The sequence below is a fragment of the Cornus florida genome, unplaced genomic scaffold (assembly GCF_030987335.1).
Source record: "Cornus florida cultivar Cherokee Brave unplaced genomic scaffold, ASM3098733v1 CherokeeBrave_3.0.0_Hap2_Chr11, whole genome shotgun sequence".
In the NCBI taxonomy this organism is placed as follows: Eukaryota; Viridiplantae; Streptophyta; class Magnoliopsida; order Cornales; family Cornaceae; genus Cornus; species Cornus florida.
The window spans coordinates 75,845,707-75,862,067 of record NW_026775581.1 but is presented as its reverse complement, the minus strand read 5'-3'; the positions used below and the strand labels follow the sequence as shown (position 1 = coordinate 75,862,067).

At 35.4% G+C, this 16,361-nt stretch overlaps 1 protein-coding gene across 1 annotated transcript; it reads right to left on the bottom strand.

Annotated features, from left to right (window-relative positions):
* Window positions 1-19: 19 nt before the first annotated feature.
* LOC132282869 (L10-interacting MYB domain-containing protein) lies at window positions 20-14,537 on the bottom strand. The gene is made up of 9 exons (XM_059784680.1): window positions 14,421-14,537; window positions 10,470-10,837; window positions 10,245-10,395; window positions 8,968-9,308; window positions 8,743-8,893; window positions 7,481-7,791; window positions 7,258-7,408; window positions 1,093-1,433; window positions 20-838 (listed from the first exon to the last, which is right to left on the bottom strand). The coding sequence occupies exons 2-9, from the start codon at window positions 10,800-10,802 to the stop codon at window positions 311-313; spliced, it is 2,307 nt and encodes a 768-aa protein (XP_059640663.1). The 5' UTR covers window positions 10,803-10,837; window positions 14,421-14,537; the 3' UTR covers window positions 20-310.
* Window positions 14,538-16,361: the final 1,824 nt, after the last annotated feature.

Here is a 16,361-nt window from a genome sequence, read left to right as displayed (position 1 = left end):
ATCCATATAGTACAAAAAATTGAGGGAGAAAAGTGTTGATCTTGAACTTCACTGAGATTTACAGATCATGTCAAGAAACCTTAAAAGGCTGAGTTGAATCAGTACACAACTAATTAGGATTTTATTTCTTGGACATAATACAGAAATGCTGCAACATCTGTACCATTGATTAACATCTTATGCACAACTGCTCACCAGGAAAACCTGCTAAAAAAACTCACAGGGTGTATTAACAGAAAAACTAAAAGTTCCAAAATCTCTGGCAAAGCTTGCTCAAAAACTACGTACCAAAAAAAAAAAAAAGCCCCATCTACCCTAAGCGACCAAGCTTTCTAAGTAGCCACTTCTTTCGAAGTGTGGCATCCAATGCCAAAAATGTCTTTGCTTTTCTCTCATCTTCGAGAAGATCGCAAGCATCCAATAAAAGGTCATCGTCTATGTCAGGTATCGCTTGAAGTGCATCAATGGCGTTTTCAATTGAGACGAACTTCTTGTCTGCTTTCTTACCCACCAATTTTGCAAATACATCGGCCATGTCAGTAAAAGCTTCTTGCATTTCCTCCTTGCCAGTTTTCTGCACTTTGCTAGAACGTCCCGAGACTGATGGTGTCACAGCTGGGCGCTTTTTGCTTTGATCACACGTCTTAATTCCAATATCTTGGAGTTGTATATCTCCAGGAACTTCTTTGATCCCCATAATTAGGGAATTATAGTCAGTTTCTATCCCCAAGACTTGAAAGCTCAGCTGTTCATCCGTTATACCGCTTCCAAAAATCATGCATAAATCATTGTAATGTCCCAAGATTTTATCTTTGTACAAGATTGCATCAGGGTGGTCCTGCAAAGGGACACGTGTAAGGTACTTGCAACAAAGAGGGTAAACAATATACAAGAATCCGAAGATGACACTACTTCTAATCTTCATTCCCTTTATCAAACTGCAATCAACATTTAGTGGTATTTAGTAATTCGATTGCATTGATCTTCACTGAAACGAAGTGCAAAGCTCCCGACCACATTGTAGAGCATTCCAGTTGGAAATGAATAAGCCATATAGATAAAATTTGGTTTTGAAGTGTGAGAGAATTGCACCTTGATATAAGCTTCCCATGCATCATCATCAGCTGCAACTATTTGATGAGCTTCATCCCATGCAAATCCATTCTGATTGAGAAGACTGCTGATGTCAATGTACTGTTTCATCAAGTGCATATACCGATTTTCTAGCACACATCTGTCGTATTGAAGCCCAAATTTTTCATGAAATGACACGATCATGTGAACCCAAGCTTGTTCGTTGAATGTATGCTCAACTTTATTCCCTTGATGCAACAGCTCTAACATAAGGTCAATAAAATGGCGGTCCATTGGTGGGGTCCAATCTATCATCGGATCTGCCCTATTAGCAGGGAATTGACCATCCTCTGCTTCACCTACAAATTGAGAATAAAACACTTATATGGATGAGCTTGCATACCACAAAAATTAACATAGTTCCAAATTGTCCTGAATAGAAACCGAGAGGAGTCTAGAATGACTGATGTACTTGCATTCATAATGTTATTACAAGTTCCAAAGTTTCCATTTCTAGTGACAGCTCCAATATTTTTCCATTCTATTTTGGTGCATACCGACTCCAAGAATGAAGTTTACTCCCAATTCAGATTCCAATGCAATTCCATATGTTCCTTACAATTTTAATAGACTATTATTTCACAAAATAATAGATACATCAGTTAAAACTAACCTTCCCAAAATTATGACATCTGTTATTGCTGCATAGTAATGCACCAGTACAGTTAACATGTAGGCATCGTTACCAGTGTTATTAAAGGCCCAAGGCGCTAGAGGTCCTTTGGAGCCTAGGCGCGAGGCGCACGGCGAGGTGCGCGCCTGAGTGAAGTGAGGCGCACAATTGAAAATTTAAACTACCATAATAACATTCATATCTCATAAGTCATATCAATATTCTAAAAAATTAATATCAAGTATAAAAAAGTACATCCATCAACTATACAAGCATCCAACAACCATAAAACAGAGCACACATTTGTTTTCTTGAAAGGCAAAGCAGAATGTGTTTTCTTGAATGGCAAAACAAAGCACAAAAAAAATAAATCTGTTAACCAAAAAAAAAAAATTTGTTAACACGAAAAAGAAAAAGAAAAAACAGAGCCAAAAAAGAAAAAGAAATAGCATAGTTGTTAAAGGCTCAAGGCGCACAAAAGCGCAAATGACTCCGGGAGCCTGAGGCGCAAGGCGAGGAGCGCGCCCGACTGACGGAAGGCGCACGTTGAAAATAAAAATAAAAAAACAAAACCCACCCAAGGATGTGATATATTTTCAAATCAAATCAATCTCATTTTTTTTGGTTAATCTTCAATTCAAAAGATTATTGGTGGCTGATTTCTGAATCAAAGGATCAATTATGGGTCTAAATTAAACATACAAAACTCTCAAATACAAAAAATTCAATGATAATTTGCAGTAGGGTTCGTGAGATGGGTGTCTTATAATCGGGAGCCTAGGATCAGCCAATTTATTTTTGTTCGAAGTTTGTTAAGAATTCTCCATGTTTCATAAGCTTAATTCTCACCAAAATCCATCAACATTGATTGAAACAAAATGAAAAGAAAGAACAATCCAAGCATGACCCATTTAGTATGTTTCAAAACCAAAAGAATATCATCAGTACTTAGAAAATTATGGATGGCAAATAATAAAGAAAAGAAAACTACAAAATTGGATTTCTTTTTATTTTTTATACACGTAATAACAACACTTGTGTTGTAAGACAAGTAATTACTTGGTGAAAACTTGATCATAGACAATATGATGGTGGTCCATCCGACAAATATACAATATGAAGTGAACAACATATTAACATGTTAGACAGATAGAAACTTAGAATGGAAAAATAGTGATCAACAGTCGTCACAGTGAGTCCAGAGTCCAGACTCCAGAGAAGAAAAGAAAAAAAAGAAAAAATAAAAATAAAAAAATAAAAAAAGAAGAAAAATAAAAATAAATCTGCCAAAGACTTGGCCGAGAGAGCCGAGAGAAGAAAAGAAGAAGAAAAGAAGAGAAGAAAAGAAGAAGAAGAAGAAAAGAAAAAAAAAATCTGAGACCGGTCACCGATCCGGCAGATCCGAGAAGAGGAGTCTAAGAGGAGAGAAGAAGAAGAGAAGAAGAAGGGAAGAAGAGAAGAAGAAGAAGAGAAGAAGAACTAACCTTAGATCCGGCAGATGATGCAGATCCGAGACCGAGAGTCGGAGTCCAAGTCGTCACTCGTCTCGCTGCCTCTGTCAGTCTGTCTTCTTTCCTTTCCTTTTTGCTTCTCTTTTTTTTTTTTATGTTGCAACTTGTAGCTTTTCTTTTAACTAGTAACTAATAAAATAATATGATAATAATATAAACAATACATAAACAATAAACAAACAAAACCATGGAAACAAAACCAGTTAAAAATACATTTTCAAGCAGGCGCGCCTGTAGTCTCGCGCCTGTGTACAAAAGGCGTACGCCTTCTTTCAACCATGCGCCTTAAGTCAATACAAGCGATGAGATGGTGCCTGGAGGCGCCTTGCGCCTCAGGCGCGCGCCTTTAGCGCCTTTGAGAGAAGAGAACTAGACGAAGAGAGAGATGTAAACAAAGATAAGAAGAGAGGAGAGATCTAGAGGAGGAGAGAAAAAAAGAAAGAAAAAAAGAATTGATGTGGCTTCGTCGTTCATCTCTGCAACTAAGGCTTCGTCTTCGTCTCACAATCTCATTATATGTTCGGTTAACACATTGACTCTTGGGATTTCTTATTTTGTTATTCTCTTGAACAAAAGTAACTTCTATCGTATGCTTGGGCTTTCTTTTTTGTTTATTAAGTTGCCAAAAGTACCCTAATAGAACAATTGTATTTTTTAAAACAAATATCAATAAGGCATGCCTCACAAATAGGGCGAGGCGTAACCGAGGTGCGCGCCTAGTAAACATCAGCGAGCCTGGGATGACAACAGGCGCTAAACCTGAGCCTCGAGCCTCGCGCCTACAGCCTAGGCGTGCCTATAACAACACTGATCGTTACTTTACATAATCTCGTGCATATTTCTAGAAATGAGTCCTAATCCATGAAAAAATAATACAGGTCCCTTTAATGCTTAAAGTTTGCGTACGCACGTGTATCTGCATGTGTGTGTGTGAGAGAGAGAGAGAGAGAGAGACTGATATAACTCTAAGTCAGTCATTTTCGACATGTACACAGCTTGAATTGTTTTTCGGTCAATTTTATCCATGAATGAAGTTAAGGACGTTTATGATTTACGCATTATGTTCCAATGACTTGTATGCAGCATATGTAAGCTACTAGAAACTGGGAGAATAAAAAATTAAAATGAAAAAGTGAATGATTATGAGATCAGAATTAAGGCAAAAAAGAAAAAGAAAAAAAAAAAATGGTAAAAGCTTATCCTAATTAGTGTTAAGAAATAAACCCTGTTCCAAGTTCCCTGGAGAACATCTGCGAGTGTCTTTAGAGAAAGGAAATCTTCATCAAGAAAGTTTTCATGGCAATAAGTAACTAACTCAAACTCCAATGGTGGCTTCTTAAATTGTGTTTGTTGTATTAGGACCAAACACATTTAATATAGAAACCTTATGACCCATGCTTATCAATGTACTTGTTATAAACCTCTGGCATTATATCAATTTTCAAACTGCTGTAGAGCAAACTATGACCATTTTTTGGGTCAATATCGAAAAACAACAGACGGCTTTATGATGCTCTAGCGACGCGTCTCACAGTCCTTGATAACAATTTCTCCGCCTACAGTCACAACTCTTTTGAATATATGGAAAACGTTCATAGCTACGTACAATCTGTTTGGAGGTGGAGATGGTGAAAGCACAAGTGCTGAAGGTGGTGAAAACTAAAGTAAGTTTTTTTAATGATTTCTCTGTTTGTCAACTAAGTACAATATTTTCTACATTTTTACATATATAGCATGTTGCTGCATAGTTTTGAAATTTATAGATTTTAGGAAATATGTTGGAGCAAATTTTGAATTTACATTTGATTATTTTTAGTTTGTCATATGCTCCATAAATGATTTGATTTGATTGTTAAGATTGAAATTGCCAAATATATGATTTATTTATTCTCACATAGATATAATGCACATTAGTAGTGTTATTTGTATTTTGCAGCTCATAATATCTATCAAAGAAGATCATTAAGCCATCAAAATCTCAAAAGTTTGACAAATTTAAGTCTTTCTAAATTTATTTTCTATGTATTGTTCATCTTGTGGGTTTTGTCATGAAATTGATAAAGGAGGATATTGGTAGGTCAATAGGAGTTAGGTTAGCTAATTTGTACAAACCAAGAATCTGTATGTTTTAATTTAACTCTTGATGTTGGGTTCAGATATAGTTAACAGAACGAGTTAAATGATGAGGGTTCGAGTCTCCAAAAGAGCAAAGTGGGTGTGTAAGTGGCGGCAAAATTTAAGTCCTCGTACTAATCAAAACGTGACCTAATTTTATACTTATACAAAAAGAAAAAGAAAAAGAAAAACAGAGCGAGTTAACTCACTCTGTCCAAGGTCAAAACAAGAATTCAAAGCTTCAAGCAGGGGCACAAAGGTAACTTCAACTCTTAATTTGCGCACTCGCCAAAATTAGGGTGCATGCACATGCATTCATATTACTATACATACAGGCGTTTAAATTTGCATGTTTGATCCATAATAGAGAGAGAGAGAGAGAGAGAGAAGAAAAAAGGAAAAAAAAAAAATTAATTAGATGTTATTAGTCACGGATATCAGAGCACTAAAGGAAGGGTGGATTGCATGAGGAGCAAATTTGATAATTGTCAGCAGAGGGCCGTTTGGTGTGAGTCTGGATCAGAGGTAACTAGGAGATTCTTGGAATGAGAGTATCGTAACCTTGTTGTAAATCATTCTTTGCACATTGAATTTGATCTGCCTGGATTACGTCCTGTGGTTTTTCCCAATGGAATTTTCTACGTGAAAATTTCGTGTATTTTTGTGTCATGTTTTTCTTATGATTTTTGCTTTAAACTCTGCATCATCCCTATTTTTACATGCTTGATTGATAGTTACGATTTGAAATATGGTTAAAGTTGTTAAATTCTAAATTTATGTTAGAATTTCATTATTTAGCTGTTAAGACCTATTCACCCCCCTCTAGCTCTAGTTTGGCCCATTTGCGTACACTGACAATAAGAGCCTAAGATTCCAATCCTTATTCTTCATGATTGTACCTAGGTTTTATTCATCTTTCTTTTATCCTAGTTGAGTCAAGTTATTCAAATAACGTCATGTTTTACTGGCCTGGACTGTAGTAATTGGCCACAGTTTTTATTTTGTTGACTGGTAAGCTTAATTATGAAAATAAAACTCAAAACTTTGGCCCTAGTAATGGATATTTTGTTGACTGGTAACCCAATTCCATGACTAGTGACCCAAACCATTTTACTACCCTATAAGCCATTTCTAGAACGTTCAACATCCAAAAGTAGATTTTGTATGTTAACTCCCCCAACAAAACTTTCGGAACTTTCAGGGATTACAAATCATAACATCCAAAAGCCTATTTAAATCCCTTTTCAATGGATCAAGTAAAATAACTTTTCTTTCAACCTCTAAATCCAAATACTTCAGGTTGTCCATATTTCAGCCCACAAAATTATCTAAGAAGCATTATTCAAATTTCTTTTGTATTATCCTACACAAGGCAGTGTCAAAACTGGTGAAAATCTCTGGGAAAGAATCTTAAAACAAATCAAGTATAAATATGGGGGAGCACCAATCATGTTTGTTAGTAAAACATTGAATACGAAAATAAAGTAAAAACACAAAGAAAGCATATATCTTCATCCTAGTCATCTTTGGAAATCATAATAACTCAGGAAACATGCAGAATATCTAACACATAGGAAGAAAATTCATATATTAAATATGAGAAAATCAAGTGTGTGCATGTTGAAATCTGGTAAAACTCAGGAGTCACTGGCAAATGAAAAAAGAAGAATTGCAAAGCAAGGAAAACTTGGCATAAGATTCAAACGAGTTTCAAGTATTATTTGAAGTAGCATAAAATAAAACTCCAACTTCTCTTTTTCAAACTTTAGCAAAACTCATACTTGTTCTAAGAGGAAACTGGACTCACTTCGTCTTCTAGAGATGACACAATTAGTCATTGCAGTATATAATCTTATACAATCATCGCAACCAATAGACATGTACCTGTTGTGATAAGAACAATTTCATTGTCTGGGTCGACATTGAGAGCCAAACGACTGTATCTTCCATCAGAATTATTTTGCCCATAAATGATACATAATTTGTGATAGCTTGGTGCGGTTTTAACTCTGTATGATCGAGCATCAGGATGTGCCTGCACGCATTATATTTATACAATAAAAATCAATCTAAACATAACAATACGAATGAATGAATAGCAGTTCACCTTGATATAAGCATCCCAAATGTGATCTTCAGCTGTCACCATCTCTCGTGTCTCATCCCAGGAAAACCCGCTCTGCTCAAGAAGATTCTTAACATCATTGTACACTCTCCTCAAATGTTTGTATCGGTTCTTCAGAACATCTCGATCATGGTGAGATTTGAATTTTGCATTGAATGATTTAACCATGTGAATCCAAGCCTGCGTAATGAATGTCTGTCCAATTCTATTCCCTCTATGCACCTGCTCTAGCAACAAGTCAATGAGATAACGATCCATCGGTGGTGTCCAATATGTTCTTGAACGTGCACTACCTACAAACACAACATCTTGTTTTTAGGAGTAAACCTTCACTGAATAAAAGATTTTAGGGTTTCAGAGAACTATATTTGCAAGTTCATCAATGACCTTATTCATGAAATTCAAGTTCTTAGTTTCTCAACCAAAATTAATAACTACTCTCCTGAACACATTTGGAGTGAGCCTAATTGGTAGCATCAACAGCCAAAACGAGCTAAACAAACTGCTTCCAAAACCAATGGGCTTCCCCTGTATTGTAATCGAGCCCAATACATTCAAAAGTCTTAGGTTTTACTTTTTCCAGGATTAGCAGATAGACGAAGTTTGTAGGTGATTGCATGCACCCAAAGGGATTATTCTAGACTTGGAATGGGCTTCAAAACACCTTTGCATAACCCAAAGAAAGGAAGTGAGAGATAAAAAGAGAGAGAGCAAAACGAAAATAATAAACAGGAAATGTAATTGCATTAAAAGAAAATGAGGCACAAGATAGACGGCCAAATAGTACCATAAAACAGAACCAAGAGATCTTGAATAGAAACACAAATATGCGAAGGGAACTAATGCGGTAAAAAATGGCCCTAAAAGTTCTCTTCGCAGGGCTTTTAGCATAAAATGGAAAAATCTATCGAAACCACAAAAAATTTAAACATTCTCATGAAAACGGCAAATGCCCCATGCAACTATGCGTCTGTTTTTCACTGATAAAATATTGAACAAAGCAAAACATGAGCAACTCTTGGTAAGTTTTGCTCAGTTCCCTCTTCACCCAAGTCTCTCCTTGACCACAGGTTATCATGAAATTTCCATAAGACATTACACCCAAGATTCTTGTGACCCATCCAAGAAACAAAAAGATTCCAGTATTGCATGTAATAGTGAAAACATAGTAATCTAGGTTTTTTTTTTTTTTTTAAGATAAATAATAAGAAATCCCAGCTTGGTTATAGAAAACCAAAACGCACCAGTCTTTGTTCCTGAGATGTCATCTTTAAAATCTTTGTCCTGATGTAAATCACTCTGAATTCCATCGTTGATTGCATCTCCAAAAATCAATCTCAAAGTTTTATAATTCGGCAACATTTTTGTTCTATAGGACCGCGCTTGTGGGTGTGCCTACACTCATATAATGTAAGCCACTTATCAACAAGAAGGAAGCACAAACTTTGAACGAGTATTGAGCAGCATACCTTGGTATAAGCATCCCAAACACCTTCATCAGCCACTATCATTTGGTGTGTCTCATCCCAGGAAAAACCATTTTGTTTAAGCAGTAATGTTATATCACTGTAGTACTTCAACAATTTATTGTATCTGTGTCTCAAAACCCTTCTGCTATGTTGGGGACCAAATTTTGCATTGAACGAAGTAAGCATATCCGTCCATGCTTGTTTGTTGAATGTATTATCCAGCTTATTGCCTCTTTCTTGTTGGTTAAGCATCAGCTCGATAAAATATTCATCCATCTCAGTGGTCCACTCTGTCCTTGAACGCTCACTATTTGGAGGGGCTAGGCTACTGATTCCATCACCTATACCAAGAAATTTATTAGTAAAGGTAGTCAATCCTTCACTATAACATATGGTTCCCAAATTGATGAACAAATGTATTCTCTGAAGTCTGGAAATATGAACATCACAATGGCTATCTGATAACGCAATCACATTTTAGAGTAAACAAAATAAAACAGTCCATAAATTGCTAAACTGGAAGAGTATGCTCAACTTCGCTTGGGATAAACTCCAAGAAGGTTACCTGATATGGCAAGACAGCAGCGAATGGCTGCCTGCTTTGGCTGAAATGTAAACTTACTATGCTTTCCAGACTATTCGAGAATTTCTTAAAATTTTTTTTTGAGATTCCATGTGAAAACAGTGTTGAAAACTTCTTGATCAGATTGTGTAGTAAAGCATGATGGGAAGGTGGTGCACAGTGGTGGAGCCAGGAATTTTCCTCAGAGGGGGCAACCATTAACAATAATATGATAACAAAATTTGAACCAAAATAATAAATAAGTTCTTCTGAATTTTTATTCTAAAAAAATTTGTGGGACCCACTGGAGGAGAAAACGCAAGGGAGTTGTCTAATTTTGAAAATCGTATGGGCAAATGAGTTAGAAAATGAAATATCTTATTGCATTTTGGAAGTTTTTCTTAAGGTCTTTTGTGAATTTTTTAAGAGTTAAGCGGGGGAATTTTTATTTATCAAAATTTGGGTATATAAGTGCAAATATCATAAAATTCCAGTGCGGGCAATTGCCCCTACTGGACCCAATGTGGCTCTGCCACTGGTAGTGCACAACTATTAACTTGTTACTTACACTTCTTATGAGCTGAAACTTCCATTTTCAAGAATTAGCAGCACAAGACCGCATGGTTATAAACTAAATATCGACATGTTATTTTTCCAAGGGCAACAACTAATCTAACCTTAATCTAGGTCCAAAAAAAGGAAAAAGGATACACACCCAAATTAATTCCTTGGAGTTCATCATCAATATCCATGTCATGACTTGAACGGCTGTATCTTCCATCAGCAGTTGTATAACCATATATCAAGCATAGATCATTAAAGTTCAGCAAAGATTTGGTCTTGTATGTCCGTGCATCTGGGTGAGCCTGCATGTTGCTCACTGTTAATTAACAACAACGAAATAGACAAAATTACAGACAAACCACAGAATGTAATGCACCTTAATATATACATCCCACACAAGGTCATCAGCTACCACCATTTGCCGTGTCTCATCCCAAGAAAACCCACTCTGGCCGAGAAGATTCTTGATATCATTGAATTGCTTCCATAAATTTGTATAACGACTTTTCAGAACATCTTTGTCATATTGAGATCCAAATTTTGAATTAAACACAGCAAGCATATCTGTCCATGCTTGCTTGTTGAATGTATGGCCAATCCGATTCCCTCTATGCATATGCTCCAACATAAGATCAATAAAAAACCGTTCCATAGTTGGCGTCCAGTATGTCCTTGAACGATCATTGCTTGCAGGAGCTTGGCTACCCATTCTTCGGATATTAAGAATACAATTTAACCATCTATCTGCAAAAGGAAAATAGCATACAAATCACCTCTGCATCATTGGTTAATGAGTTGAAGCAAACAGAAAAGGGTTAAAAGATAGCATGCCAGAAACAGAGACGTAAAAGAATTCTATTGCTCAAGACAACAAATCTGCAGTTGTGCATGGCAATAATAGGACCACATACTTTAATTTAAATTAACCATTACCCAATGTGGTTCTCGTAAATTGAGGTGCTAAGAGGGTCAGATCTCACGAACACCTCACCTTCAGTATTTTTAGCACAACGTAGGTGCCCTTAAACTTGGGCATGCATTTTCAAACTTGGCTGCCAGAGCTTTCGCTTAAAAATCTATCACTCAATAAATTAATATTGTAAACCCCACTAGAGGAGTACAATTAGCTTAAATTGACACTGCTTTTCAAGGATGCATGTTGATTAATCTAAAAAATAATAAAATAAAAAAAGGAATATGAAATTTTGTTGGAAAAACAAAAGTTTGCTGAACTTGATAAAGATAGTAATAAAATTGAAGATCCAGTGAAGTATGTTAAGCAATCAAATAAGAAAAATCTTCTTCTTGATAAAGTTAAATTTCTAGAACAGAAGGTGACAGATAAATTATCAATAAGGCACTGGAATTGATAATATAAAAAATTGGAAATTGAGCACAAGAAGTCGAATGAAACACTCTAGACTTTTATCCATGAGGCAAATAGGCTGGAAAATTTATTGAGCATGTCAAAATGTTTTTATGATAAATATGTTTAAGATTCAGTGGAAGTGGAGTCTTTGATAAGTATAGAATTGTTTGAAAAAAAACCCTAAGAATTCGTTTGATGAAAAAAAAGAGTTGGACTTGAGATCAAAATAATAATAATAATTGAGAAATGAGTCTTAAAAATTTGCAGGTCTTGCTACCATGTCTCAATCTCAGAATAAGAAAAAAATAAGAGAAGTCAAAGGCATCAATTTAAAATTCTTTGCCTAATATAGTTCACAAGGCTTGTAATATAAAAGAATGGAGAGTGAGAGTTTATGTGGCCAACCCAGTTCATATGAGATAAAGGCAAGGATGATGATAATGACGACGACGATGATACAGTTCATGCATCTAATGTAAAGAGACTTACAACTGTTTGAGTCAAATAAAATTAATAATAATTTGTTAGGTCTCTTGTCATCCACACTACATTTAAAGTTATTAACTTTGGCGGTTGGTATTTTGACAACCGGTGGTGTTTTAGACAAGTGACTAGAGCCAAGTCATACTTCACTAGAAGAGTGCTCGGGTGGACGTGACAGTACAAAGATTTCAAGTTTTTGTGAGTTTGGGAGACGCCCTATATGTTAAAGGTTTTGAAAGAAAATCGCTTAACCAAAAGTCAAATCTGCGATGATGATTTTGAGGCAAACTTTACTCAAGAGAATTGATTAGTTGTTTAGAAAGATGGAGAATACCTTTTGAAAGCTCAAATTTTGCCTTCCCATGTTTGTTATAGTGCATTGCTTAAATTTGCATCTTCACGGATCAAAGATTGGGGTATGCAATATAAGGATTTGATCAAGTTGTTAAAACATGGTCTATTTAGAACTTTTCCGAAGCTAGACAAACCTCATAATAATGTTTTTGGTCCTTGTCAACTAGGAAAGCAAATTAAAGTATATTAGAGAAGATTTTGCATTGTTGCTCAACGAGGCCCTTGGAGTTGATCCACACGGATCTTATGGGTCCAACTAGAACTGAGAGAATAGGTTGTAAGGCGTACATTCAACCTATGGTTGATGAAATCTCCAGATTTACTTTTGTTGCATTTTTTAGAGACAACTGATGCCTTCGCTAGTTTCAGGTTTATTTGTCAAAGGATTCAAAATAAAAAAAATGATACTTAACAATTGCAATCAAGAGTGATAAGTGTGAATTTGAACCATCCAACGTTCATTGAATTTTGTGATCACATTTTGTGCATAAGACATGGATTTTTAGCACCAAAAACACCTTAGTAAAATGGTGTTATTGGCTTAAAAATAGAACAATTCAAGAAATGGCCAGTCTAATGGTTCATTATAGTGGTTTAATGTTTTTGGTTAAAGCTATGAATACAACATATCATACTCTAAATAGAGTACACCTTAGATTGGGAATGCTGAGGTGGAAAATGATATGCTCACATATGAAGTTAGGAATCGTGGGAGAATGTTAATTCGAATGGCCCCAATCCTTTTCCTAATACAACTCATCGTTGTTATGATCCAGAAGTTGCCCTTGAATAAATGCAGGGAAGACTAGTCCGATTAGGTCCAAAGCCTAGTTTGAAAAGGCCAGGGTGTAAAAAGATCATGCAAGTCCACAATGAGAGCATAGATGCAGTTGTCATGACATTGACACAAGCGACATCTTTTTAAATATTACAGTGAGTCGGCTTCCATCATCTCCAACGATAACCAAGGTAGAGAAGATGATTGAGCCCAATGAGGAGGACAAAAGGCAAGGAAGAGCCTAGCGAGCATTTACCTCCTTGTGTCCTTTCAAGAGCGTTTACCTTCTTGGAACACAGAGCTTGCTCAATGTGAATCTCCTCAAGTTTGACAAGGAGTCTTTAGATAATGGTGCGGCAACATGCAAGCACAGGCTCTTAAATAGCATCTGTCTCCAAAGTCTACTTAATTAAGAGGTTAGTCACCTTTGATACAGACATTGTGAATGCCTGTACTCAGGTCATCAAACTAAGATGGGGATTCAAGATGCTAATCAGAACAGCATTCCATTTGAGTCTTGAACCAAACTTTCTGGTAATAATTCAGACTTTTCTTTCAGATGTAACCAAAGCAGAAGGGAAACCAATGAAACTTAAATAATTGAAGTATAAATTCATTAACTTGAACTGGGTTCCAATATTTTGATTGATTGATACACAGTGATTGAGGTTCCATTAAATTTGAATTGTTCTTTCTGAAAATAGCATTGTAAAGCCAAGAAAAAGACCAAATTCAATCTAACCAGGAAGCAAAGCAATCAAAATTTCAGGAGAGAGAGAGAATTCAGACTTTTCTTTCAGATGTAACCAAAGCAGATGAGAAACTAATGAAACTCAAATAATTGAACTATAAATTCATTGAATTGAACTGGGTTCCAAGATTTTGATTAATTTGTGCAAAGTGACTGAGCTACTACAAAAATTCTATCAAATTTGAATGGTTCTTTCTGAAAATAGCATTGTAAAGCCAAGAAAAGGACCAAATTCAATCTACCCAGGAAGCAAAGCAATCAAAATTTTAGGAGAGACAGAGAATTCAGACTTTTCCTTTCAGATGTAACCAAAGCAGATGAGAAACTAGTGAAACCCAAATAATTGAACTATAAATTCGTTGAATTGAACTGGGTTCCAAGATTTTGATTAATTGATTGAGACGATTACAAGAATTCTATTAAATTTGAATTGTTCTTTCTGAAAATAGCAATGTATAGCCAAGAAAAGGACCAAATTCAATCTACCCAGAAAGCAAAGCAAGCGAGAGAGAGAAAGAGAAGCAGGAAATTGAAACGCAAAGCTTGAATGAAGATAGAATAAATAAAAGAGAAAAAGGTATGAGCTTTTTACCAGTTTGGTTTTGAGAAAGTGATGGTGCAATTTGGCGCCTAAGAAGAAGAGATCTGGTAGGGGCGAAGAGTAACCCTACTCCGGAATAAGGGCAAATCTCCTTTCAGCTGTTTGGTTACAGAGGCAACCTCTCCATTCACACATTTCACACGCTTATATTGTGCATGTGTGTGTAGGACTCTTAGATTTTCAAATCGGGTTACTGGGTCGGGTTTACTGGGCTTAAAATTCAACTTTTTGTGGTGAGAATCAAATTTTGATTTCGAATCCTTAGGATCTTAATTCTTAAATAATTGCAGCCAATGATAAGCTCCATAATTAAAATCAATGATATAATTACATGATGTATAAATCAATTAAATAGGGATGTCAATTTTTACCGCCCTGTCGGGGTCCCGCCCCGTTAATAACGGATATGGAAACACTTGTTATACCGTTGGGGCGGACATGGATACAAATTTTGTACCCGTCGAGGGTTACGGGGCGGGTAAGGGTTCAATATACATATCCTAGGGGCCCCGCCCCGCCCCGCATATAACTATATTTAATATATATATATATATATATATATATATATATTAATAAGTTATTTTAGCGGCTTACCTAATTACCCATCTCTTATAATCCTAATTTGGGATGTAAACTTGGTATTAAATTTGCTTTTGTTTTGGTTATGGTGGAAGTTGGAGCTTAGAACTTCTTGTGATTTGGTTGTATTAAACTTTTATTTTTGTTTATTATGTTGTATTAAACTTTTATTTTTGTTTATTATGTTCTCTGAATTATTTTATGTGCATGTTATTTATTTATTTTTTTATTAGGATACATAATTTTATTTATGTTGTGTCATTTCTAGGCTTTGCACATTTAAATAGCAGGAGTTTAAGTTTCAAAAAGTGGGAGAAAAAAAATTGGTAGTGGGGCGGGCACAGGAGCACAGTATTTCCTAACGGGGCGGGGTTGGATATGAAAATCCAACCCGTCGCGGGTCTCGGGGTGGGCATGGACTTGACAAAAATTAAAAGGGGTGGGGCGGGATTTAGAGAAACCCGCTCCAAACCCGCCCCGTTGCCATCCCTACAATTAAACCATTCATATATATATATATATATATATTTTTTTTTTTTTCTTTTTTCGGACATATCTATATATAGATCCAATTAAGTACTTTACTTTTTATATTTAATTTTTACTTAACACTTAAAAATTTCAGTGCTTAAAATTTAGCTCTTAAATGTTTTAGTACTTATTTTTTTGTTTTATCAAACAACAGCTTCCTTTATATAAGTCTAAAGATTTCCCAAAAAAAAAAAAAAAATGGATTTTCATTTTTTATATACATGTTTTTCTTAGACATTTATTTTTCAATGTCTATTAGTTCATTATTGATTTGTTTGCATTTTTATAAATAATTTGGAATATACTTTTCGTTTTACTATGATATTTGTTATATGCATGTACCCCCATTCCTATTGCGAGTACCGCTCACACAATTGTATACAAACTAAAACAAATTTCTTATATATTGTCTTCTTTGCTCAAAATTTAAATGAATTTGAATTTGGTATTCTATACGTAAGTGCACAAAATCTTGGACCAAACACTAATATCCGATCACACAGAACCTGATAAAAGCAAGACGATGAAAGATGGGAAATACTCAACCACACGTAGGCCGTCAACAACTTGATCCTATTAGGGTCATTTGCCCATACTTCCAAAAAAACATAATGTTGTGTTCGGTAGGAGCGTGCGAAGGAAATAAGATGGGTGAAAGAAAATAAAAAAGAACGAATAAATTTTCTCTGTTCGGTAGAAATTATATAAGAAAATAAATGATAATAGGAAGAATAAGTCATTCTTCCTCTTTCACAAATTTTCATCCAAGATAGGAGGGTAGACAAATGAGCCTATTATAGAAGTTTTAAATTACTACATCAC